General features: G+C 41.2%; 1 protein-coding gene across 1 annotated transcript; it reads left to right on the forward strand.

The window, feature by feature from the left end:
- Nucleotides 1-18788: 18788 nt before the first annotated feature.
- Nucleotides 18789-20861, forward strand: LOC147525611 (uncharacterized). The gene is made up of 2 exons (XM_086580110.1): nt 18789-19830; nt 20095-20861. The coding sequence occupies exons 1-2, from the start codon at nt 18789-18791 to the stop codon at nt 20859-20861; spliced, it is 1809 nt and encodes a 602-aa protein (XP_086436236.1).
- The last annotated feature ends 6023 nt before the right edge of the window (nt 20862-26884 follow it).

Genomic DNA, 26884 nt, shown 5'->3' on the forward strand with positions numbered 1-26884 from the left:
AGCTTCATCAAGCTCATTTGTTACACGAGCTTTAATTTGAACTTGAGCTCGGCTCATATAGTAAACGAGCGAGCTCGAGCCGAGCTTAAACGAGCCAAGCCCAAGCCGAGCTCCGAGCCCTCGGCTCAAATTCCACCCTTAGTTACCTCAAGGATTTTACTTTTGTTCTGAAGCATACATCTGGGGCTCAGAATCGGGTGGCAAATGCACTGAGTAGGCGTGTCTCTTTGTTGATTACTAAGTGGACACAGGTGGTGGGCTTTGATAGTTTCTGTGAGCTTCTAGTTGATGATCCCTTCTTTTCACCTATCTTGGCGGATATACAGGCTGGTAAGCGCTCAGATTATCTTCTGCATGATGGCTGTTTGTTTAAGGGTCGTCGTTTATGCGTTCCAGATTGTAGTCTTCGCTTGAAAATTATTCAGGAGGTCCATTCAAAGGGACATTTTGGGCGTGATAAGTCCTATCAACTGATTTCTGATTCTTATTTCTGGCCTAGCATGACTAAGGACGTGCACCGGTTTGTGGATCATTGTCGTATTTGTCAGGTGGCTAAGGGCAATTCAACCAATGCCGGTTTATATATGCCGTTGCCTATTCCTTCTCGGCCTTGGGTTGATATTAGTATGGATTTTGTTGTGGGTTTGCCTAGAACTCAGCGGGGTATAAATTCTGTGTTTGTGGTTGTTGACAGGTTTTCCAAAATGGCTCACTTCATTGCGTGTAAGAAGATAACTGATGCTGTGAATGTGGCTCAGCTTTTCTTTCGTGATGTTTATCGTCTTCATGGCCTACCTGAATCGATTGTGTCGAACAGAGATACGAAGTTTTTGGGCCATTTCTGGTGGAGTTTGTGGAAGTTGTGTCACACCGAACTGCATTTTAGTAGTGCATATCACCCTCAAACGGATGGGCAGACTGAAGTGGTGAACCGTTCTTTGGGTAATCTTCTTTGTAGTTTGGTTGGTAATAATGTGAAGAAGTGAGAACATGAACTGTTTCAGGCAGAATTCGCGTTTAATTGCTTTGTCAATCGCAGTACAGGGTATAGCCCTTTTCTGATTGTCTATGGGTTCAATCCTCGCTCTCCTATTGACCTTGCTCCTGTTCCAGATTTAACTCGTATTCATGGGACGGCGGATGACTTTATTACACAGATTCAGGAGATCCAATGCGCTGCCCCAGCAACATTTAGTTGCTTCTAATTCTAAGTATAAGGCGGCTGCTGATAAACACCGTCGGGTTGTTACCTTTGAAGTAGGTGATTTTGTGTGGGCTGTCCTTACTAAGGACCGTGTTCTTGCTGGTACTTACACTAAGCTAGGTCCTCGTAAAATTGGCCCTTTCAAAGTGATTCACAAGATCAATCCTAATGCCTACCAGTTGCAGTTACCGAGCCATATCCGCACTTCCGATGTCTTTAATGTGAAGCACCTTCGTCCTTTTCATGCTGATGATTCGTCGGGTGCTGACGTTCCAAATTCGAGGTCGAATTTCTTCCAAGAAGGGGAGAATGATGCAGTATCAGCCCTGTCAGAGCAATGCAATGCAGCAGTGGAATGAGCCTGTCATAGTTAGTTTTAAGTTTCGGGTGTTAGTTTTATTTCATTAGTTGTGGACCTTGTGCGTGTAGCAATGCAAAAGTCCAGTCCTTTTATTTTGGTAAGTATTTTGGAATGCCTATATCATGGCTTAGTTAGGGTTTTGGAAAGTTAGTTTTTGATTTGATTAATTAAATAGAATAGAGATTGTCTGTTCTTGGTTGTGAGTATTGAGAGCTATTGATCTATCGCGTTGCATAAACATGTAATCTAAATTTCTCACACGGTGTTTCATAATTCACAAGTTACATACATTGTTCTACACTTTCTTATCAAAGTATATCCATGCTACAACCTCATGACCATAGAAATTAATTTGAATTGTGAAACACCGTGTGAGAAATTTAGATGTCATGTTATACATGTCCTCACATTGCAAAATTAAAAGTTTGGTCCCCAATTTGACCGAAAAAAAAACTTAGTCCCCATATTATCAAAACTTGTAAAGTTCGATACATTTTTTAGTCATTTTTCGCTTAATATATATACAGATTTGTTGTAAGTATGTTCAAATAGAGCGAAACTACAGGCTCTTTACCATATGGAAATCAAAGAAATAAGAACCGAGTCTAGTGTTTCACACTATTTCCTCAAAGACAATATTGCCCCGCAATGGTGCTCACGATATTGATGACAACTTGTCTCCAGGATACAACAATCAATCGTGTAGATGTAGCACTACAAGTTTACACGCCTGGCGAACCAAAATTATGCTTGTACTCTCAAATTGAAAACTTGATGAAATTCAACAAAATACATGCACTTGTGAGTGTAGAATTGTGTATGTGAATGCATGATATTCATTTTTTTAATGCATGGGGACGTTGGCCTGGGTTTATATAGTTGTTGGTCAAGACACTCCAACAGGTGTGAAACCTATTGGAAAAGGTTTTGTGTCCTTTTGAAAAGGCTTCATATAGATGCTACTCAGCTAGCTAGCTCCTACTAAACAACTGCTTAGTGGACAGTCTTATAAGGGTAACAACATCCTTGCAAGAAACAGAACTTACCTGTTTAAGAAGAGCATGAAAGCTTAAACAAATGCACTCCATTTAATCCCTCTGCGACTGGTACAATTCAGAGGAATAGGACTCCTGTACTGTCAACCTGTCGTTACTCTAAGGCTACTTAATTATTATATTTTTGCTCCCTGTCGTTACTATACTCTAAGTCTACTTATTATATTTTTGCTCTTACTATCCTGTAATATTCTTGTACTGATAAATGAAGCAAAATATAGGCATTAGAGTGTGTAAGAAGATGCATGCTAGTTGGGATCAAGGTTGTCCTTACATAAAGGATAATCATCTCTTTTTACGGAGTATATCATGAACTGTGGCCACTTACCAAACTTCCACTGAATTGAAACTGATAGAAAACACCTAATATGGTCATCTAAATTGTGCGACCAAAAACATAAATTACACTAGAAGTAAAAGTAGATTAGCCAGAATTTTAGCTTCATCAGTCAGCAGAGCTTAGTACGTAGTAAAGCTACAGATATACGATAGCACGCAGTAACCAGAATTTTAGTTTATGATATGGTTGGGAAATGCTCGAGTAGAGTGTTGGCTCAAATCTTGCTTGTGACGTAGTAATTATGTAATATATAGATTCTACTCAACAGCCCCATGTGGACTCCGCTAAAATTAACAGTTTCCAAGTAAGCTCATTCTAAGAGTCCGATCAAGACCCTTGAATACCAATGGAAAAATAAATAAAAAAGAAAAGTCAGGAGCTCCAGCATATGGAAATTCTTTCACACTGACCCTAACAAAGAAAATGATTAGCTCGTCCATCTATGGTCGGCCTCAACCTTCGTGGAATCTCAGGTTCATTATACATTTATACCTAGTGTAAAGGCGTGTTTTGGGTTTCTTGTTGGGACCGAAGTTAAACTTCGAAATTAACGCCTCACGATCCTCCTCTTGTTGGTTTTTCTTTCTTTTCCTTTATGGGGAGAGAGGAATCCGGCCCGACGTAGTTCAATCAAGTGGTATTTATAGGCTTAGGGAAATGTCAATCTAGAAAGCACGTGTGTCTATGGTACACGTATAAGGTGGAGATCGCGAATGAGTGTTGAGCTGGTTATATTATAAGTCGTGTGCTGATTGGGTGTTGGCGAGGTTATCCCTATTTCCCGGTGGTGGAAAATACAATCAAGATTTTGGTAATGATTACCCTTGGTGGTGATCATTACCCGAGGCGTTCTACCTTTAGCCATGTGCTCGTACCGAGATATCTTCGTTCGTACCACCTACCAGAAAGGAGGTATTCGTAGGTCGTTCTTGGAGGTCGATGCATTGAAGTCGCGTATGCAATGTTTCTTAGAGAGCTGCTTCATAGATCGGTCCTGGAGGTCGTTGTATTGAGATCGCTTACGTAAGGAACATTGCTCCCCTACACCTAGCAAGGAAAATACCATAGGGAAAGGGAAAAGATCGAGAGCCAATCAAATCTCAACTTATTTCCTTGCTTCCATGCACTACTTTTGCCCTCTAACCAACCCCCTTTTGACAAAAGACTGCCACCACTTTGAATATTCTATAATCCCTGTCACTCACTTACTCACTTTTCTTTAGTTTAATTAAGGAAACCCCTAACACAGTGAAAGCTTGGGAGATATGCTTAGGGGATGAGGCAAGCACACGTTTGCTTGGGTATAAACATTTCGTTGTTTGAACCAATCTTAGGCTAGAAACTAGTACACATCTAGTCCCACCATATGATATTGGACCACCCACTTATGTATGATTGCCTCTCTTATTCATGAAAGGAACTTAACAGAAGGATTTTTGAAATTTTCAAGCAACTTCTCGTCTTCTTTGACTGGCATCAGGAATATCCTAGAAAGGCCTAGCTAGCACAACTCAAGCTCTCCAAACTGATAAACCTCAATCATTTGACTGAGTTTAATTAGGTAGTTAGATGGTTTGAATTCACTGGATTATTTAATGACTGTAAGGGACATCCTACCAATCACGTGATATGCACGCAATCTGCACACAACGACTCCACCAGCTCGACTCGACTCCAAGAACACAAGCACTCGCTCACTCGTCAAGATCGGTCCAACATCAACAACTCGTCACTCGACTTCATCTTGTGATATCATCACTTGCCACCCTCATCATTGCTATTATTAGCATCAGATCTTTACCCACTGCAACACTCAGATCATTACCATCATCACGTCCTTAACCACGCTCTCATCATCATTATATCATTAACCACACTCTTTCTATGTCAACTCAAACAACATAATACCTGGAGCTACCGTACACGTGCAGCTTGTGAGGACGTGTCGTTCATCCTAGCAGCACACATGCCCATACCACCACACGTGTCCTACCAACTACTTGCTCACAGCCTCTATAAAAGCCACCCCCATAACTATGTTGGCTTGATTCCAACATATCTGATTCCAGTCTCACTCTAAGGTGTTAGATACGTAGGCATCTTCTTAATTACTCATGAAGAGCAGCCATTTTCATCCTCCAAAACCATCCCTTTTCTTCATCTAAATTATAGTCAAGTCATAAACACTTGATGCTATTCTATTAATCCTCCAAGATAAAAATAGACATTTACATTTAGCGCCGTCTGTGGGGAGATTTCTTGAAATTCCGATAACTCACACAACACTCTTCTCCGGTGATCAACATTCTTTACATCAGCGTTCTTTCATAATAGACGTTGATCTACCTCTTACACCTACCACCATTGAACTAGCAGCTTAACTACAATCACATCAAGAGCAGTACAATGCATTCAGAGCCACACTTCCCGATCCACCAGTTAATGGTTCTGAAGCAGAAAATCACAACGATCCTGCCCACCTCCAAGCAAATACTGAAACTATTACTCCCGCAATACCACAACACCCTCCCACTACCACAGAGGTGCACGGATGCAAAAATATGTCTCGGGCTGTCCTCCAAACGCTGCAGAAATTCATCAACTCCCCCTCTCACCAAAGAAATACAAGAAACAGTTGCACCACTACATTTCCATCAACCAAAATTCTTGATGTACGATGGCTCCACTTGCCTTTCAAACACATCAAATGCTTCCTGCAATGTTTGACAATGTACACTCATCTTGACGGACTTCTATGTAGTCTCTTCCCATCTACCCTCAAAGGACCCGCTCTCAAATGGTTCTTCGACCTACCCGCTGCATCTATTGCAAATTTCTACACATTTAAAACCATCTTCACACAATAATTCTTTCACAATCGAGCCAAACAACCAACCATGGCCACCATCTTCAAAACTCACCAGCAACACTCTTCAACACTCGAATCATACCTTTAACGCTTCAAACAGTGGACAAATATATCAAAGAAGAAAGCGGACTTGCAACACTGGCCGAAAGAAATGAACTAGTAGCAACAACATCCACTCACGACCCACACCCCAAGTGACCAAGCGCCCAAAAGAACTCGAACATGAACCTTTCACCAACCACACCAAACTGCTGCCCGGCCCCCGCCTCGAGTGTTCATACCTCTAAATCGATCCTTGTCTCACATCTACAATCGAATCAAGAACGCTAGATGGTTCAAACCCGAAATCTGGCAAATTAGAGAACTTCCTAATCGTGCTTACTGCCAGTTCCACGACATTCACTCTCATCCCACCAACCGGTGTCGTAGTCTGAAAAATTGCATCCAAGACTTTATTGACCATGGCAAGCTAGGTGACTTTGTCGACCATCCGCAAGATCCACTCCGTCGTCTCTTACTGGCCAACCGCGACCGCTCCTGCTCACCAACAATCGCATAAATCTTGCTTCTATCCATCGTCGTGTCGAACCTACTCCCCAAGATGACAACCCTCACCACCCCCAGTTCCACAACACAATCACAATCGACTCCCTACCCCCGTAGTTAACCAATGCAAGAAGACGATAGAGTCATCCACACCATCATACAAGCTGATGAGCCCACCTGTCACAGACACACTTGAATGTAGTGTGTGTTGTGCGGCACTTGGGCGTAACTTGTCCCAAGCAAGCCTATTATTTGAGTGAGCAATGCGAGCTAGTAGTGTTTGAGTGAGCAGTAATCATATCACAATTGTACGTAGTAAGAGGAAGAAGTAAGTAAGTTGTTCAAAAGAAGGTATCAAATAACTTTCATTCAAGTAATAAGTAGTACAATTGTGGCAAGCGGAGGCAGCAATCTTGGTTGTAGAGGTTATTCCCCTACATATATATGTCAAAACTATTTTTCCAGTACAATCAAAAGGGAACAATGAACTAGGTTGAAACTTCAACCATGCATAACTCCCAACTCGATGCTCCGATTTATACGTTCGGCCACTCTATTTGGGGTGTCTCGAAGCATACTTAAAGATAGAAATGAATTTGGGAGCATACAAGAAGGTTTGAACCTCCAAAATGGCATATATCTACCTAATGTCATTTGGAATTTTGACATATAGTTGACATATATTTACTAATTACATGACTATTACATTTTTACATCCGTTACACCACCGCATACTATTCCCATCGTGACAAACGTCACCAAATTGGTGATAAGAATCATTGCTTCAACCTTACTCACACTAGAGCTTCTATCATCCCACCCGTCAAAGGCCTCAACCCAACCATACTATACTTCACAGACGATGATCTCAACAAAATTTACACCCCACACAATGATGCACTCGTAGTCCAACTTAAGATCAAAGGCGTCCGAGTCCAGAGAATCTTTGTTGACCCCGGAAGTTCCTGCGACATCCTTTACTACAACACCTTCAAGCAACTCAGGCTACCCGACTCTATCTTAATCCCAACTGTCGCTCCAATCTACGGCTTCAACGGACTACGCACCAAACTCAAAGGCGATGTCTTAATGCCAGTCTCCATCACAAATAACATAGGTTCTGAAGTCATAATGAGGGCCCGCTTCAACGTCCTAGACATCCCATCTTCATTCAATGCCATCTTAGGGCGTTGTTGGATCCACAACATGAAAGCAGTTCTATCAACCCTGCACCAAGTCATCCGATTCCCTAGTCTGCACAGCATCATGGAACTTCACGGTGACCAACTCCAAGCACAGCAATGCAGTCGAATCAACACCGTCACTCCCAAAGAAACTCTTTATCATACAATGTTCACTCCTCCACCCCCTCCACTGCCACTGAATCGACTCCCGAACAAGGTCAGACTTCCGCACCCCCACTCCCTAAGTTAAGCACTGATGTTCCAGGCGTCCAAGTCAACATAGGCACAGAAACAAATCCTCGGCATGTATTCATCAGATGTGACCTAGGATAAACCATCCATGACCAGCTTGTAAAACTACTACGTGATGATAAAGATGTTTTTTGTTTTCTCGATATGCCTAGTATAGATCCTTCAGTAACATGACATCGACTCAATGACAACCCCAAATATCGACCCGTCACATAGCGGCTCCGCACTCTGTCACTTTACAAACACAAGGTCCATGATGAGATCGAACGATTGAAAAAGGTTGGATTCATCAAACCTGCCATCATACTCAAATGGGTAGCCAATATTATCATTGTCCCCAAAAAGAACGGTCAATTCCGCGTCTGTGTCGACTTCACAGACATCAACAAAGTATGCTTGAAAGACAGTTTCCTACTCCCATGCATCGATCGCCTTGTCGAGCAAACTTGTGCCCACACCTTACTTTCATTCATGGATGCATATAACAGATATAATCAGATCCCACTCCACCCGGATGATCAAGAAAATACCGCTTTCATCACTGAAGAATGATTATTCTACTACATCGTCCTCCCATTCGGCCTAAAAAATGTCAGCGCCACATTCCAACGGTTAGTTAATTAACACCATCTTCAATGATATGATCGGTAAAACCATGGAAGTTTATGTTGATGATATGCTCGTCAAAAGCATGGAAGCCACTGATCACATTATGCATCTATAAGCTACTTTTGATCGACTCTGCTAATACAAAATGAAGCTCAATCCTGCCAAATGCCTTTTCGGAGTAACTTAAGGCAAATTTCTTGGATATCTTGTTTTCAAATGTGGAATTGAAGCCAATCCCAATTAAATCAGAGCTATAGTCGACATGCCAACTCCGACCACCAAAAAGCAGATACAACGACTCAACGGACGAGTCCCCACTCTCAATCGATTCACCTCCAAAACATTTGATAAATGTTGACCTATCCTCGAGATTCTCCGCAAAGGCTCCCCAGTCATACATATGGAATGATGAATGCAACGAAGCTTTCTCCAAACTCAAGACCTATCTTTCCACTCCACCAGTAATCTCCACCACCCATCGGTGATGAAGATCTTTATCTATATCTCTCCACGTCCGATTTCGCAATCAGTTTTGTACTTCTCAGAAATGACAATGGAGTCGAAAAGTCAGTTTACTTCACCAGCAAAACATTACTTCCTACCGAACATCGCTACACTCCACTCGAAAAAATCGTCTTCGCTCTCCATTACTCCGCTCAAAAATTCAGGCCATACTTTCAAGGGTGCACCATCAGAGTTATCTCAGAATATCCCTTAAAACACATCCTGAATAACAAATCCAAACCAGCTCGTATCGCCAAATGGGTAGTCGAGTTAGCAAAACATGACCTCGATTTCCTGCCACGCACAACTCTAAATGCTCAAGCAATCACCGATTTCTTAATTGACTTCCAGTCGAAGATCCACATTGGCAGCTAGAATATGAACCTCGACTGCCAAAGCCCACAGAACAAGACGTATGGTCTCTCTATGTCGATGGTTCTTACAACAACGATGGGAGTGGTATCAGTGTAACACCTCACTCACCAGAAGGCTCCATCATCGAAAAATCTATTTGCATGGACTTCGCCACTTCCAACAATGAAGCACAATACGAAGCTCTCATTGACGGTTTACGAACCGCCCAAACCCTACAAGCTCAAAAGGTCAAGGCCTACAACGACTCCCAGTTAGTGGTCAAGCAAATCAATGACGACTACCTCACCAACACTGGCAATCTCGATCGATATCTCCACCTAGCCAGGAATTTGGCCAGCAAGTCATTCGACAAATTCAACCTTGAACATATTCCTCGAGAGGACAACCAACATGTTGACTCATTGGCATATCTAGCCACTTGAACCAATTCTAACTTGCCCCGAATCGTCTCCGTCGACATTCAAACTATACTAGCTTACTTTAATCAGAACGAAGCAGTTGATGCAGTATCAAATCTTCCCCCAACAATGGAAGCAAATGTATAGACCTGTTGGATGAAACCCATCATCGATTATCTACAAAGCAGCACCTTACCCTCTGATTCCCATCAAGCTAAGCCAGAAATCTCCAATGCAAAGCATGGATGTACACTCTCATCAACAATTAATCGGTTGCAATGCAAATCTGCAGGTGGCCCACACCTCTATTGCCTCACCCCATTTCAGTCTCAACTCATCTTAACTGAAATTCATGAAGGCGAATGCGGCAATCACGCAAGTGGTTGATCTCTGGCCCACAAAGCTATTCAACAAGGTTACTTCTGACCTTAAATGCACTCTGACGCCTGCACGTACGCTCAACGTTGCATCAAATGCCATACATTCTCTCGTGTTATCCATCAACCAGCATAGCCGTTGCATACCATATCTAGCCCATGGGCATTTCACATGTGGGGTCTTGACATAATTGGTCCACTCCATAAGCAACCAAAGACATGATATCGATTTGTCCTTGTCGCAACTGATTACTTCAACAAATGGATCAAAGTTGTTCTTTCAGTCCACGTCCACGAATACAATGTCCAAAAATTTGCGTGGGACAACATCATCACCTGCTTCAGTCTACCACACACCATCATTTCCGACAATGGTACTCACTTCAATGGACAAACCATATCCACATTCTTCAAGAAATGGAAAATAAATCACGATTCTTTGCCCCAAAGCAATGGTCAGGCTAAAGCATAAACAAATATCCATCCTTGAAATCCTCTAAAAGAAGTTGGAAGACAAAAAGGAACAATAACCAAATCAGCTGGAAAATGTCCTATGGGCACTATGCACTACCGCCCGTTCGAGCACTGGCACTTCACCTTTCTCTCTATGTTTCGGCACAAAAGCCGTCATTCCTTCTAAACTAACTGTCATGACGACCCACTCTGAATTGGTCAAATTTGGACTAAGCAACAATGTTCTCACACGAGACAACGATCTCCTTGAAGAACGATGCGACTAACCAGCCATTCACTTGGCTCGTTACCAACAAATCTTACACAAATCATATAACCAGAAGGTCCACCAATGACTTTTCCAAGTTAGTGACCTCGTTCTCAAGCGAATGCTAGACGAGTCCAAACTCTCACCCAAATAGGAAGGACCTTATATCATCCACAAAGTCGTAGGCAACGGCTCATACTGGCTCCAACATTCCATAGATGAACTCCTACCATGACCTTGAAATACCGCCAGACTCAAAAAGTTTTATGCTTAACTTCCTTGTCATATTTTCACCTATATTGTCATATTTTCATAAATCATTAATACAAGACTACTTCACTAACCATGTATTGCAGCACAATAGTTTGTTGACAAAAGAGCATCTTTGTATGCTGACCTAAGAGCGACTCCACATCCTACATACGGGTTCGACATCCCCATATTAAAATTGTCATACGGGTTCGACATCCCCACATTAAAACTGTCATACGGGTTTGATACTCCCCTAAACTATCATATGTGTTTGACATTCCCACATGCAGTAAACTGCCACAAGTACGGGTTCGACATCCCCACATTAAAACTGTTATACGAGTTTGATACTCTCATAAACTATCATATGGGTTCAATATTCCCATAATAAACTGTCACACGGGTTCGACATCCCCACATTAAAACTGTCATACGGCCGTCCCCACCTTAAAACTGTCACACAGGTTCGACATCCCCACATTAAAATTGTCATACGGGTTTGATACTCCCCTAAACTATCACATGGGTTCGACATCCCCACATTCAAAGTGTCATACAGGTTTGATACTCCTCTAAATTGTCAACTCATTCTCAAGTGCTTCCTCACAGCGTCTCAACCAATTGCTCGCTGGCAAAAGAGAACCATTGAACGCTAGCCTACAGAGCGACCCCTCTATCAGTCTGCTCCTTCAGGTCATTGCTAAACATATTATCTCAGCTACTTCAACTATGACACGACTCTCAGCGATATCTTCCATCTGATAAAGATGACACACTCTTTACAATGACCACAATGCATTTACACATGTTGGTCGGTTATTTCCTCATATTGCCTTCAGAATATTCTCATCAGTTCAAATCAACCGAACAATCAAATTTTTACAATGACCGCAACGCATTTACAAATGCCGGTCAGACATCTTACTCTATCTACAAATGCAAATCCCTCAAATATATCATTACACTAAGGGCTACATTTTCTATTTCTCAACTACATCATCCATTCTATCTACATACGTTAGACTAAGAACGAAGATACATTTCATCAAGTTGTCCATCTATTCGCATGAATACTCTTGCCATACCTGGTCACATCTACGCAACACCAAATGCGATTTCTAAATAAGACTCGACTCTCAATAATCATGACAAGCACCCAACTTTGACAAAAGACAAACATTATTATACAAGTCATACTAAGGGCTACAACAACAATATATATGAAAATAACATCATACGAGGAAAAGACAAAACTTCTTATTATATTTTCTGGAAATGATACATTCTCATATTACAGCAATACAATCCCTCATCTCTCATCTTTCAAGGTTACAATTAGTGACTCCCCACTCAAACTTAACATAAAACGTCTGAAAGCTTCACTTGCAAAGATGACTTCTGAGTTCGACTACATGCATCGTCAAGTCTACCAAAGCGTATAAGAGACTGACAATCCTTTCCCTTCAAACGATCTGCACATCATCATTGCCTCTAAGAAGACTCCAATAGCATCCGGCAATGAATGTGCATCAGACGAAAGAAAAGGCAAAGCAAGTTGTCCCTTCGTCGTCTCAGAGATGACGACATGCATCATCAAACGACTTTCGAAGCATTCGAGTGGTCCGGAAAGCAGCGTAGCTCGAGTCTCACCACCACCGAGCAACAACGAGCTACTAGCCGACACACTCGATCTGCCTTGAAAGCAAATATCGGGGACGATATGGACAACCACACAGCCCACACCCAGCTCAACAAGCCGGTGCAGCTAGACATCATCCCCATATGAAGCCGCCATTACGTTCAATGAACATGAGATCCTCCATGCCAAAAGGCCTATTTATTGCTGGCGCAAGGCTGATTCCCACACAAGAAGCAGCACCCGACACCAAACAGATAGAAATATAAGGCACTCGATCAAGGATGCTTGACTGAAATGCCCCTCACCAGCGATTGAGTCTAGAACAATATCTCTGCTTGTTGAATCCACACCTCCTTAAGCGTCATGATGACCAAGCCCACTCTGGAGAACTACACAATAGGACATTTGCATGGCCCCCTATGAGCGCAGCTTCCCTGATTGATGCAACCATAACATTCACATCCGTGGTGCACCATTTGCCCACACAGCCCAATCCATACATCATATTAGCTCTTAACAATGGCTTGGAAGAACAAACTCCACCAAACCACACTCCAGACACACCAGCAACTCAGTTCTCCCACTAAGGAACCGCATGATGCATACAACTTCCTCAGCCACTTTCTCCAACAACACACCACCACCTCCAGTAAACCTAAACAATCACCCACCACCTGGGATCATTGTCACCAAGTTCGGCATTTTTTTGAAAAAAAATGCGTTTAAAACCCGAGATTTCCTCGATCTTAGCAGTAGGAGCCAACACCAATTTCCCTTCAGCAAGATAACCTGCAAGGCGATTCCATTTCGAAGTACGTCTTTAAGCCAATACAACATACTTGTTCATGTGACCCCTGACCAACTCCAAATCCTGCCCCACACGCTTCAGTTCAAGCACTCGCTGGTCATACATCTTCTTCAGCTATGCATGTAAAAGTTTGTCAATCTCATGGAGAAACCACACTTCATCTGCTTCCTTCCTTGCCTGCACTTTAGCCGATTTAGCAGCATGTAAATTAGAACAAACTATATTATTCACGGCCACCAACTCCTGAATTCGATTCCTCAGATCATTGATCTCCACTTTCTTCGACTGCATCTCAGTATCAGATGTTGTTGACACCGAAGTAAGAACCTCCAACTGCTACATATAAAGCATATTCTACAAAAACAAAGATCCCCCAACTCATTACAATGTACAAAAGACAAACAACAAACACAACAGCTAACTCAACACTTACACGATAGCTATTCACATCAGTCTGTTCCAGCATTCATCGACTCTGTACGTACCTCCATATTCGTACCCTGGCTAACGAACTCATTAAGGACTTAGTCTTTATATTAAGTCTAAGTGACCGATCCTCGGCTACCTGGACGGCTCACATGTCCACTTAGCCACCTGGACGGCTCACAGTTCTAGTTAGCCACTTAGACGGCTCACGTATGAAGTAGACATCGGGATCGCCCAAATCACCGAGCGGTCACATGTTCGCTAACCATCCTATCTAGTAAGAGTCCTTGTCTTTGTCGGGACTCTTATTTTCTATTTCTATAAATAGGACTCTTCACTTAACAAAGAACTACGTTTTGGAGACTTGATTTTGGATACATATTCGGATCGTAAGGCAGCCATTAAAGGCACGATCTCATTCTTTTTATACAACATCTCCCCTTGCAGATTCAATAGTGTGTGCGGGTGAATTCATACCCAAACATAATTGGCGCCGTCTCAAGGTTCTTGTTAACGTTCTCTTCCACGATCTCTCTCAATCTTTGTTAATGGCTACTATAACAAGATCTCTAGCGAACAAGCGGGGCAAAGAGCACAACCATCGAGGGAAACAATCAACAAAATGTCAAGTTCGTGGTCAATCAAGTTGCATCAAACCAACAAGCTCCACCTTTGTTGCTTCGGTACCAAGACAAATAGCGGATCTAAATTTCCAAGGTCACAGGCTCCATTATCTTCTCCTCCTAATGATACTAATTCGCCCGGATCACGATGCGATCATGCATCCGTCTGCGGATGCAAATATGGTTGCAGATCCAAATGATAACGACCACGGTGATGAAGAAATGACTCGAAGCTCACGTAACAAACTTAGAAGGGAAAAGGAGCATAATGCGGACTTGCGTAAACAAATAGATGAAGGGAAGCAAGTACAGATAGACAACAATGATACTGCTTCATCTATTCCATCAAGAATCCCAAGATCGGGAGAAAACCGCAGTGTATTCCACCGCTTGCAAAGCAATAGCGAAAGATTTCGAACCACCGATGATGTCCCCGAAAATCGTCCCAAATCAATCCAGCCACCGACATATTTCAACCAATTTATTAAGGCGATTGAGGACTCCCCGATGTCAACGGTCGTAATAGCAGCGTGATAGACAACATCACAGTCACATACTAGTCGTCATATCTCCCCAAGTGAGTCCGATTCACACCAACAAGCCACCACCATACTACTACCGGGTAATACAAACCTCGTAAGCCGGATAGCAAAGACATTACGGCGGGTCGGATCGATGATACCACCCAACATTAGAACTCACTTGGGGCAATCGAAATGACCTCGTGCAAGATCTGAATCATGACCTAAGACTTCGACTTGAACGAAAGGAATCGGTGTAGAAGACAACCGGAAGACCGACATATAGATAACACTCATCATATATATTACTCTCCGGTCACCGACATTTCAAACTTCCGTCATAGGTCTCATGCATCCGAGCACCCAAGGTTTCCGGATATGGGCAACAACCGGGGCGACGATATGACACAAGGTCAAGAAGTTCAACCACAAGCCGTCCGTCGCCAAACAAATGAAGGAATAACATATCTTGAAAGCGTGCCAGATTAAAGACATCGTTAAAAAGGCAATGAATAATACTGATCTAAAGGAAAAACATTGGAAAGACTTAGCCGTAAATGAAGACATCGTTGAACGTTTTTCCTGGCGTATACAAAATGCAGAACATCAGGAAGGTTTCAAACAGCCAGAGTTGCCTAAGTACGATGAAACAGAGGGCGATCCAAACAACCATGTTATGGAGTTCAAAAGCAGGCTAGTTCTTTGGCGTAAGGATGACGCTCTCTTATGCAAACTTTTTCCGGCAACCCTAAAAGGGGAAGGAAGCTTTGCGATGGCTATCGGAAATTCCAGCTAGATCTATCAAATCTTTTCAGGAATTAGCAGATCAATTCATGGATCGATTTCAACATAATTGGACTCGACCTAAAGATGTCAATATCTTGCTAAACACAAAACAACAGAAAGATGAAACACTTGCAAAATTCGTTGTCCGATTTCGCCAAATCCAAGCAGGGGTCACGATGTGCCTATGATGATCATTCACGATTCAAAGAAGCTCTCCGCTTTGATACTAACGGAATATATAACTCAATCGGTAAGAGATCCTCCCCGCATCGAAATCTGACTTGTTCACACCTAACGCCACAGTTCATCAATGTTGTTGAAATAGATCGCGGCGGCACTAAACTCAAGGGACAAAGATTTTAGAGGAAAAGAATCTACAAATACCAAAAGCAAAGCGTAAAACAAAGCACAATGGAAACTTCACAACCGAAGCAGGATCTTAAAAAGACCAACAATTTTCGAGAAGAGATGAAGCTCACTCCACTGAATGCCAAATATGCCTCAATCTATGAGAAAATTAAAAGTCGCAATCTGCTTTTCCCTCCAATGCCTTTACCCGGCTGGTACAAAGTCTACGCGTGATAAAAATCTATGGTGTCTTTTCCACAATGACTTCGGGTCACTTAAACCTAACAATGCGCAGATCCTTACGAGGTAAGATACAAAAGCTAGTAGAGAAGGGACAGCTAGAGGAATTCTTAAGCACTAAAAGTGCTCAACAGAATTTGTCAATCTCAAGTTACAATGTCATCAAAGCTGGTCACACCAGAATCAATGACGTGTCACGACAAAACAAAAAATGTGAGCACAGAGAAAAGTTGGGATTTTTACGTGAGTTATATCACATTAATAGCTTCGATTTTATTGAAGGAACTCGCATAGAAACCATCGAACCAAGCCCACTATGTTTTACTGACAGAGACCTAATTGGCATCCATCACCCTCATTACGATGTCGTCGTTATCACAGCTTACATTGGTCTATGGCGAGTACAGTGTCATGATAGACACTGGAAGTTCTGCTAGTGTAATTTTTGCGGGTTGTTATAATGACATGAAACTTTCGGAAAATTTGATTGTCACGATAACAACCCAATAATCGGTTTTGATGGAAGAGCAAAGAACTCGGTCGGAAGAGTTTCTTTACCATCAAACTCATGGATAAAGGCGGTCAACATTGATTTTCTTTTAATGAACTGCAAATCTTCCTACAATGCAATTTTAGGTAGGGATTGGCTCCACTGTATGGGTGTTGTTGTCTCTACCCTCCACCAAGCAGTGAAATTTCCATCTCTAGACAAAATTTGCAAAATACAAGGAGATCAGATGGCTTCTAGCCGTTGTCACGAAAGAATATTAGATGATTACCGTCAATCTGATATGCATGGAAACACAATTTTAAGCAATTCACAAGAAGTCATTCAAGCACAATCCGCACCACAAATAAACTGTTCCACCATATCGTCAAGTGAAGGACCACCGACTATAGACCGCCTCTTAGAAGTTCAAATTGGAGAATCTAGCAAAGAAACAACCTTCATATCATCCGAGCTATCAGAAAATGAACAAAGGGAGATGGTTACTCTACTCAGAAAGAACAAGAGCATTTTTTATTGGTCTTTGGAGCAAATGCCAGGTATACACCCAAATGTTGTCTGTCACAAGCTTGACATTGATACAAGTGTTAAGCCTGTACGACAAAAGCCCAGACGTATGGCTCCTGATATAAAGCCAAAGGTTAAAGAAGAGATTGATCGTTTACTCTCATCAATTTTATTAAGCCCAGTTCATACCCTAGATGGTTGTCCAACTTGGTAGCGGTCAAGAAGAATGGCAAGATGAGAGTATGCATCGACTTCACCAATCTTAACAAAGCATGCCCTATACATCCATTCCCTCTTCCGCTGATATCGAAACTTGTTGATGCCACATCCGGATTTCCACGCTTATCATTTATGGACACTTCTTCGGATACTATCGATCCCGTTTATGCGGTGAAGATCGGGAATTAACATCATTCATAACTGATCAAGGTATTTTTGCTATCAAGTGATGCCTTTTCGGGTTGAAGAATGCTTTATTTTTCTTACCGAAAAATGATCAATACTATATTTGGAGACATGCTAGGCAAGATTATGGAAGCATACATTGACGACATGGTTGTTAAATCCAAAATCAGTAGTAATCATCTGGTAGATTTACAAGAAGTATTCATAAGAGTGGAAAAGTTTAAGTTGCGGCTCAATCCTTCAAAATGCTCTTTTGGCTTGATCTCAAGGAAGTTCTTGGGTTACTTGATGACTCGCAGAGGCATTGAAGCAAACCTTGAACAAATTAGAGCAATCCTCGATATGCCATCACCAAACAAAAAGAAGGAGATACAACAACTCACGGGGCGCCTAGCAGCAATAAATAGTTTCATCTCCAAATATTCTGATAAATGTCGTCCTTTCTTTCAGACGTTAAAAGACTCAGCAGTATGGAATGATGAGTGTGAAAATGTCTTTCAGTCAATTAAAAAATATCTGGTTTCACCTCCCATTCTGGCTAGTCCAGCTACAGGGGAACCTGTAGGAATTTACTTGGCTGCCACAAACACGGCGGTAAGTGCGGTCTTATTTGTTGATGGCGAAGATGGGCGTCCAATTTTTTTCATTAGCAAAACTCTAACGGGGGCGGAAACAAGATATTCAAGAATTGAGAAAATTGCTCTCGCTTTGGTTCACTCTGCAAGACGCCTTAAGCCGTACTTTCAAGGATGATTGGTCAAGGTATATACTGAGTACCCTATTCGCAAAGTGCTCCATAACGCACAAGAGTCGAGTAGACTGGCTGAATGGGAAAGTTACTTGAGTGCATATAGCATTACTTTCGAATCGCGCACTTCGGAAAAAGGTCATGTTCTTGCATCTTTGATGTTGGATTTTCCAATCGATGATATGGTCCCTGAAAATAATCAAGACGAAATCCCATCCGTTGATGAGGCAACAATTGGGGGCAAGCAGGTATCATCCACATCTATTACCCCGTCTTCAGACGTCTGGATAGTCTACACAAACGGTTCACATAACAAGTTTGGATCCGGGCTCGGGTGTGTTTTTATTAATCCTGATGATTCAGTAATTGAGCGGTCAGTTCGTTTCGGTTTCAAAGCATCTGAGAATGTAGCAGAATATGAAGCAGTCCTTTATGCCATGCGTACCGCTTTAGAATTTAACGTTCGAAAGCTTCAGGTTTTTACAGACTCTCGATTAGTAGCAAGTCAATTTGAAGGCTATTTTGAAGCACGAGATGATAAGATGGCAGCATATCTAGACTTAATCCATAGGCTTGCTCGTCAATTTGATGACATTTCAATCATTCAAAGACCTCGAAACGACATAAGACATGCAGACGCCTTAGCATATCTCTCTGCAGCAGTCGCTATTAATGGACCAAGAAACGTCAGCATTGACTTCCAGCAAGACCCAAGTATTGACTTGTCAGTTGAGCAGCTCACTGACATATACATTAACGCGTGCTGTTTTTTCACTGCTTCTTCAGAGCCATCACCTTCAAGTATTCATGTTGTGAACACCAGAAAAAGAAAGTATGACAATGATGACGTTTTGTTGCCTAACAAAGTAAACATTGACTCCCTGCCAGATGGAGGAATATGTACTGAAGGAAACGATATAGAAATTGTTCAAGGTGACCAGAATGTCGACAAGTCAACAGAGGAGCCACAAGTCTTTAATCTACCTATGTTAGAAGCACCAACTAAAGACTGGCGAACCCCATTAATTACCTTTCTGAGCAGCGACATCATCCCTTCAAACCCCAAACTCGCAGAAACAGTCAAGCGAGACGCTTGGAAATTTGTAATAGTATCTTCGTCAAATGGTGTTCTACAATTGTACATAAAAGGACATCCTTTGTCTCCCATTCTTAGATGCCTCACCAAAATCGAAGGTCTACTTGTGTTGCAAGAAATTCATGCAGGCATTTGTGGCAATCACGCCGCTGGTCGAAATTTAGCTCATAAAGCAATGACACAGGGAGATTGGTGGCCTCATATGCAGCTAGATGCCAAACATATTTCTTAGACATGCATTCCTTGTCAGAAGCACTACAATATAGGTGTCCTACCTACCACAAAATTACATCCAATTTTTTCTCCATGGCCATTTGCAAAGTAGGGTTTAGACATCATCGACCCTTTTCCTAGAGCTCCAGGAAATGTGCGTTTCTTACTGGTTGCTACAGATTACTTTACTAAGTGGGCGGAAGTACAACCTTTAGTGCATATTCAAGCTTCCGATGTCAAGCGCTTTTTATGGAAAGATATAGTTTGTCGTTTTGGCATCCCTGCTGAGTTAATATCTGATAATGGCAAGCAATTCGATGCAACCGAAATACACAATTTCTGTGCCAATCTCCATATCCAGCATAATTTTTCTGCTCCATATCACCCTCAAGCTAACGGACAAGCTGAAGCAACAAACAAGTTTATCCTAGCTATCCTTAAACGTCGTCTAGAACAAGCTAAGGGGAAATGGACAAGAGAACTACCAGCCGTGCTTTGGGCATACAGAACCACTCCAAAACGCTCAACCGGTTTGTCCCCATTTAACTTGGCTTATGGTGCGGACGCAGTCTTACCTACTGAAATATTTGCTAAAACAACTCGCACCGCGGCAATTAAAGCTGGTTGTAATGACAAAATGGTGGCTCACTCTAAAGCCAATTTAGATGAAATTCGCGAAGAAAGTATAGCTCGTCTACTCCACTACCAGGCTTCAATGAAAAGACAGTATGACAAGAAACTTTGCCTAAAAGTTTTCCAGGAAAGAGATTGGGTGTTATGCAGAAAACCAAAAATCATTGATATGGGGAAGCTATGTGAAAATTGGGAAGGACCGTTTGTGGTTGATCATCCTGCCTCGAAAGGATCATATTTCCTTCGCACCATTTCAGGAACACTTTTCCCAAAACCATGGAATGCACTCCATCTTAGGCGTTTTTATCGTTAGGTTTTGTTTGGTACTTACCATATCAATAAATTAATTGTTTCGATTTCTAGTTTTCATGGTTCATTGGAAAATGACATCGTACATCTTTTCATATCAATGATTAATAAAAGTTCATTTGTTAGCATTTATTTCAATCACCGCTTACACTTCAGGGTATATATTATTACTACTTTTGTTATTATCAGAATTTGCGTTTGCAATACCAAACTCTGTGCATTCAAAGTCATGGAGTTTGCGTTTATAATACCAAACTCTGTGCATTCAAAGTCATGGAGTTTGCATTCACGATACCAAACTCTGTGCATTCCAAGACATGGAGTTTGCGTTTGCAATACCAAACTCTGTGCATTCAAAGTCATGGAGTTTGCGTTCACGATACCAAACTCTGTGCATTCAAAGCCATGGGGTTTTGCGGTCGTGATACCAAACTCTGTGCATTCCAAGACATGGAGTTTGCGTTTGCAATACCAAACTCTGTGCATTCAAAGTCATGGGGTTTGCGTTCGCAATACCAAACTCTATGCATTCCAAGACATGGAATTTGCGTTCACGATACCAAACTCGTGGCATTCCAAGACATGGAATTTGCATTTGCAATACCAAATTCTGTACATTCAAAGTCATGAAGTTTGAGATTACAATACCAAACTTTATACATTCATATCATGGAATAAGTAATGCAGTAATAGACTGTATACATTCAAGCCATGAAATTTGGTCTATGATCCAAAAGATATACAATTAACGCCATAAACAGGTTAACATTTCAATGTTTATGCTTGAGTCAATTATAAAAGTTATATGAGCATTACATATTTTATTTACTGATTCAAACAAATCAGTGATAAGATTCCATTTTCGGCATACGTTCAATTAGATATACGCTAAATGACGTCTTAGACTTTTTCAATACATGATCAGTGGAATATCCAGATAATTGGCTTATTCATATCAATCTCTCAAACAATATCAACAACAGGAGAGACGATTTTTTTTTTGTTGTTGGTTCTCGTCGAAATTTAATGGACAGTTCACCTTAATTTGTTACCTTGAAACCAGAAAGAGGTTATTATGTTATTCAAAAATCTCAAAATGAAAAATCTTCAGTCATAAGCTAATATCACTGGTTTGGAAATGTCATTCTACTGTAAGTTAAGCCTCCATTTTTTGTATTACCCTTTGCTTTGGCAACAATCACAATCACGTAGTACTTACATAACAAAGCTAAAGCTATACAACTGGATTTGTTGATGGCCGTATGTGAGTGGGACATTCCCATTTCTAATATTTTCATTCAAATTTCAGATGGTAGAGTTTCCACTAATTGTCCCTTGATTTGATTTTTCTGTCATGAAAAACTGAAACCTATGAGAGCATGGAAAACCTTCTATCTCCATCTAATATTCTACGAAGAATGGCAGAATAAAATTGTCACTTCAGTTGAGAATTAGCTGGTGTGACTAGAACTACAAATTTTTTAAGACATAGTAAATGTCATTCTATACAAAACTTGCAACTATTGTTCTGTTAAGCGAAAGATGATCAAGCCTCTGTAATTAGAGAATGATATGTCAAGTAGCTTCTAAATCTGCTAGTACCAATGGAGCTTTCTAATATTATTGCTGGCATGGGTACACTATGCACATATGCACTATAGTAAGCTTCCACCACAAGTTCTTGGCAGCGTAACCTCCCAACTAGAATTCTATTCACTCTGTCAAATAGCTATTCTAAAATGTAAAATTGAAGGTCAAATCTTCCCGTCACAATACGCCTTGAATCTTCTGACCACCAAACAAAGTGAATAAAAAACCTCCCAAGATGATCAATGAAAGCCACTGTATACGGAGCTTCACAAGCACGCTGAACATTTCCATGTTCTCGAAGTTGATTCCTTACAAATGCTACTGCATCCAAGTTGTTCACATAATCCCATAGACCATCAGATGCTACCAATGAAAATTCAGCATCAGATGCAAGAACTACTTGATAAATGTGTGCAGATGCTGTAACAAGGTCTCCTTTGAACTGAACTCGAGAAACAAATTTTGAGTTCCATCTTCCCACCTCAACTCCTTGCACTAGCATTCTCCGCTTGTACCTCTACTGAGTCCACATTGTCTATCACCACTACCGTTGTGTTATCCACCATTCTAGGGGTAGTCCACCACTACAGTAACGTTGTTCATCCCTAAGGGAGTAGTGTCCACAACCACTTCTTTGCTCTTGGAAGGATTCTCCTCTTCTTTTGTCATCCCTTCTAGGCTGGTCTCCATTTTGTCGATGACGTAAACTTGTTTTTCCTTGGATTTCTCAAGGTCTTCCTTGAGAAACCGACAATCGATCAATGTGCCCCACACTCTTGCGGTGATTACGTAACTTCAAAGAATTTACCTAGCTTTATATCTTGCCGTATGTGCAGTCATGGCCTTGACCTTCACCCAAATCTAATCTGGGACTAACTTGGCTAAGTTGATGTCGCGACAACACGCCAATTGCATAGTACACCATATCTCTTGAGGCGTTGGTTTGCGTCAAGATGAATAGGCCTACCAACTGCTCTACCCATCTCCATGAGTGTGCGGACCTCCCAAAACTCCAAACTCAATCCTCATTGTTAGCATACTCAAGCGCCACAGGACACGCCATGGTCCCTTGCTCGACCTGGCAACTGTAACTAGATGTCCTAATAGTCGTTGGTCCGCTTTGGTTATCATGTATTTTAGGTGTCCGACTAGATCTTGTGTAATACCAATTTAAAAGACCTCCAATATCTCGCCCGGTATGTGTTGGGCTGGAGTCATCATCTACTTCTTGAGTTTTACAATCATATCTACAACTCTTCGATGGAACCAAATAAGTTTTCGACTTTTTTGGGTGCAAAGTTATGAAAAAATGTTTGGGGTGCAAACCCTTGTAGTTATTTACATTCTTCAAAAATCATAACAAACAACTAGTATACTAGTGGAGCTTATACACACATATACGCACTTTTCAATCTGAGAAAAGATAATGGCTTAACTCATAACAAACATTTTCGCAGTTGTCTCGACCATTCATTTGATTAACCATCGACAAATCGAACTCTGCTGCAAATCTACTCCAACCATAAGGTAGATTAGTTTGAATCGCACCATCTAGGTACAATCGACAAAAATTTTACGTTGTTCCCCTTGGGGAAAATCAGGAGTTTTCTTGTTGGCATGCTCAGACATGATTGTAGCTGAAAGGGAATAGTCACCACCAATGCCAAATCCAAACCAAAGAAGCAAAGAGTAGCTATGACACCTTGGGGATCCTTGCCCAAGTAAAGTCCATAAGCAATTGAGCAAATATACCACTACACATGATTAGCCACTAAAGTAAATCCCTCTAACACAAAGAATAGTATCCATGCACCACCATAAAAAAACCACTGAGATCGGTCAGTTAAAAATCAAATGAACTTGTTCTCTTGTCTTAGGTTCATTCCAAATGTACATTGACAAAAAGGAAAAGAAATTGAATCCCACTGATATTGTCTCAGAAATTTTCGGCAATTGTCAATTAGCATTTCCCAACAAGTAATGACGACTAGTTTGCAAAATCATCATAGGGCAGCACTCATAATCACAAACATAATTTAAATACTTATTCAGCTCATTGCAAGGGTGTCAAAGTGTCAACTTACTCTAAAAGGAAATAAATCAAAAACGATACAAACATATACGATCAAATTGTGGCAAATAATTATATATTATTGAGAAGGAAATCAGCTACTAACAAGTAGATGAGTAGATGACTATAACGTAACTACTAAGTCTACGACAAATAAATAACAATTTAAGTCGACTGTTCGTCTTCTTCTTTAGCAGGGGTAGAATCTCCTCCTAAATCATCTTCTAAGCCGAGATCTTCAATGGCGTCTTCTATAGCACTAGGAAGAAGTATACCATCATTTTCTTTTAATGAACGAGAATCATATAGCAAAGTATAATGTTCCAGAGCGTTTTTTAGCACATCACGCGTTCCATTCAGCAAGTCGACATTCTTCTTGGCTGAAGACTCTAGCTGAGCATTTTTAAGCAACGCTGCGGAGAGCTTGGGATTCAATGCAGCTAGCGTACCTTTTTCAACGCGCAATTCTCGCGCAATTTTCTTATAATCTGTCTCTTTCACTTTTAATGCTTTCTCCATAGCCATTTTTTGCTGCACCAAACAACCTTTTTCATGCTCTAAAACAGCCACTCGTTCTTTTAAAACCGACGACTCATTAATGACTTTGGCAACCTCACCGTAGCCTCATCTTTATCGCTCAAGCTTCTCTATCATCGGTGGTGATAGACCCCGTTCTTTTTCTTTACCAAGCATTATCATTGCTTTAGCAAAACTCTCTTTAGCCTACAAAAATAAATTTATTACTACAATATACTATGATAAATTCTATAATTTAAAGTGCAATGGAATACTAACCTCTTGCAACTTTTGCATCCCCATATTGCAAAAATCTGAAGTATCACCTATACACATCAAATTACCAGATAGAGGGTTCTCTCCAGAAGTGGGCTGCATAAAATGTTTGTTAACATAATCATCGAGCAGATCAAAATCAAGAACTTCAGTAGTTCTTAACGCATCTATCATGTCTTCTTCCAGAAAACCAATTGAAGTGGGTGCAGTAGCTTCCATTATTGTGGTGTTTCAGCTTGTGAAGAGGCAATAACATCTTGCGTAGAGCTATCACCAATAGCATGAACCTCATTGGCCGGGGAAGGTCCACTCCTTGAAGGCTTCAGTTGGGTATCTTCAGTTTCTAAGCTAATTTCTATAACAGGTGAAATAGTAGTTGCTGCATCTTTGTTAGTTGCAACGAGGAATGCTTTAGCAGCACTTTGAGGAGCATTATCTTCACATGCTTTGGGCTCCACAACATCAATAGAACGGCTTTGTGAGATTGTGGACTCAACGCTACCGCTAATAAAGTTTTCGTCAACTTTTTGTTTGTTCTTTCTATCTTCCTCTTCGGATGCCTTAGTTGACACTTCAGGCGTTTTCCAATCTTCCCAACCATCATCTTGCACTTCATTGGTTAGTTTTCGTTTCTTTTGATTTAAGCCCTCTCCAGAATTGAGGGATAATTTCCTTGGCAAGCAATCACTTCTAAGATTCGTTCCATTACTTCGGCGGTTATCTGTCAATTGATCTTTGGATGCAACATATTGCTCTTGATGCGTTTTTGGCCCAGAAATTTTCTGACGATCATTTTGTCTCTTGCTACGCCAACCCCAATAAGCAACCTCATTAGGCCAAGTTAAATCAAGAATGTGTTCCTCACGGTCACTACTAAAATAAAATTGTAAGTTCTCTGCAGCTCGTTTTCCAATCTCAATATTTGGAATAATAGGGCTTTCATCTATAGAGCATCACAAAAAATAACGTCATTTAAACATACAAATATACAACAATCAAATCAGTAAAATTCAATGTGAGAATTTAATGTTTTTCATACCTCGTATTTTATTTGGAACACGTATTCCATGGGGATTCCATGGTCCTCGGAGGAGAAAACAATATTTATCCCAGTCTTTGTAACCTTTCGGTAAGCCTTTAAACTTCTTCTCGGTCTTCCAAATTCACACGGTAAAATATGACGACCCATCTGCCTCAATGCGACGTTGCGGTTGCAGCAAAAGAAACAATTCTTCAAAACCAAATGGACGCTTGTAGCTTTTTGCCAAAGCTTTAGCTCGTGCAAATACCAACCATAGCGGCATCCCGATTTGTATTGGTGCAATCTGCCATAAAGACAATAATCGTGCAGCGTCATAATCTAGCGGGATTGTTAAACCTTGGTCCATTTGCGCACACGTTACGACCATTTCTCCCTCTTCCATGGGATGATTTGTGCTGAAAATTTCAAGTTGCTTGACATCAAAGTTCTTCAGCTGGCAAAGACCCTTAATTCCTTCCGTACCAGTGACGCGAATAATAGATCTTGGCACAGGTGAACGCTCTAACCATCGCCGTCGAATAGTTTCACCAGT

This window comes from Coptis chinensis, chromosome 1 (assembly GCF_015680905.1).
Source record: "Coptis chinensis isolate HL-2020 chromosome 1, ASM1568090v1, whole genome shotgun sequence".
Lineage (NCBI taxonomy): Eukaryota > Viridiplantae > Streptophyta > Magnoliopsida > Ranunculales > Ranunculaceae > Coptis > Coptis chinensis.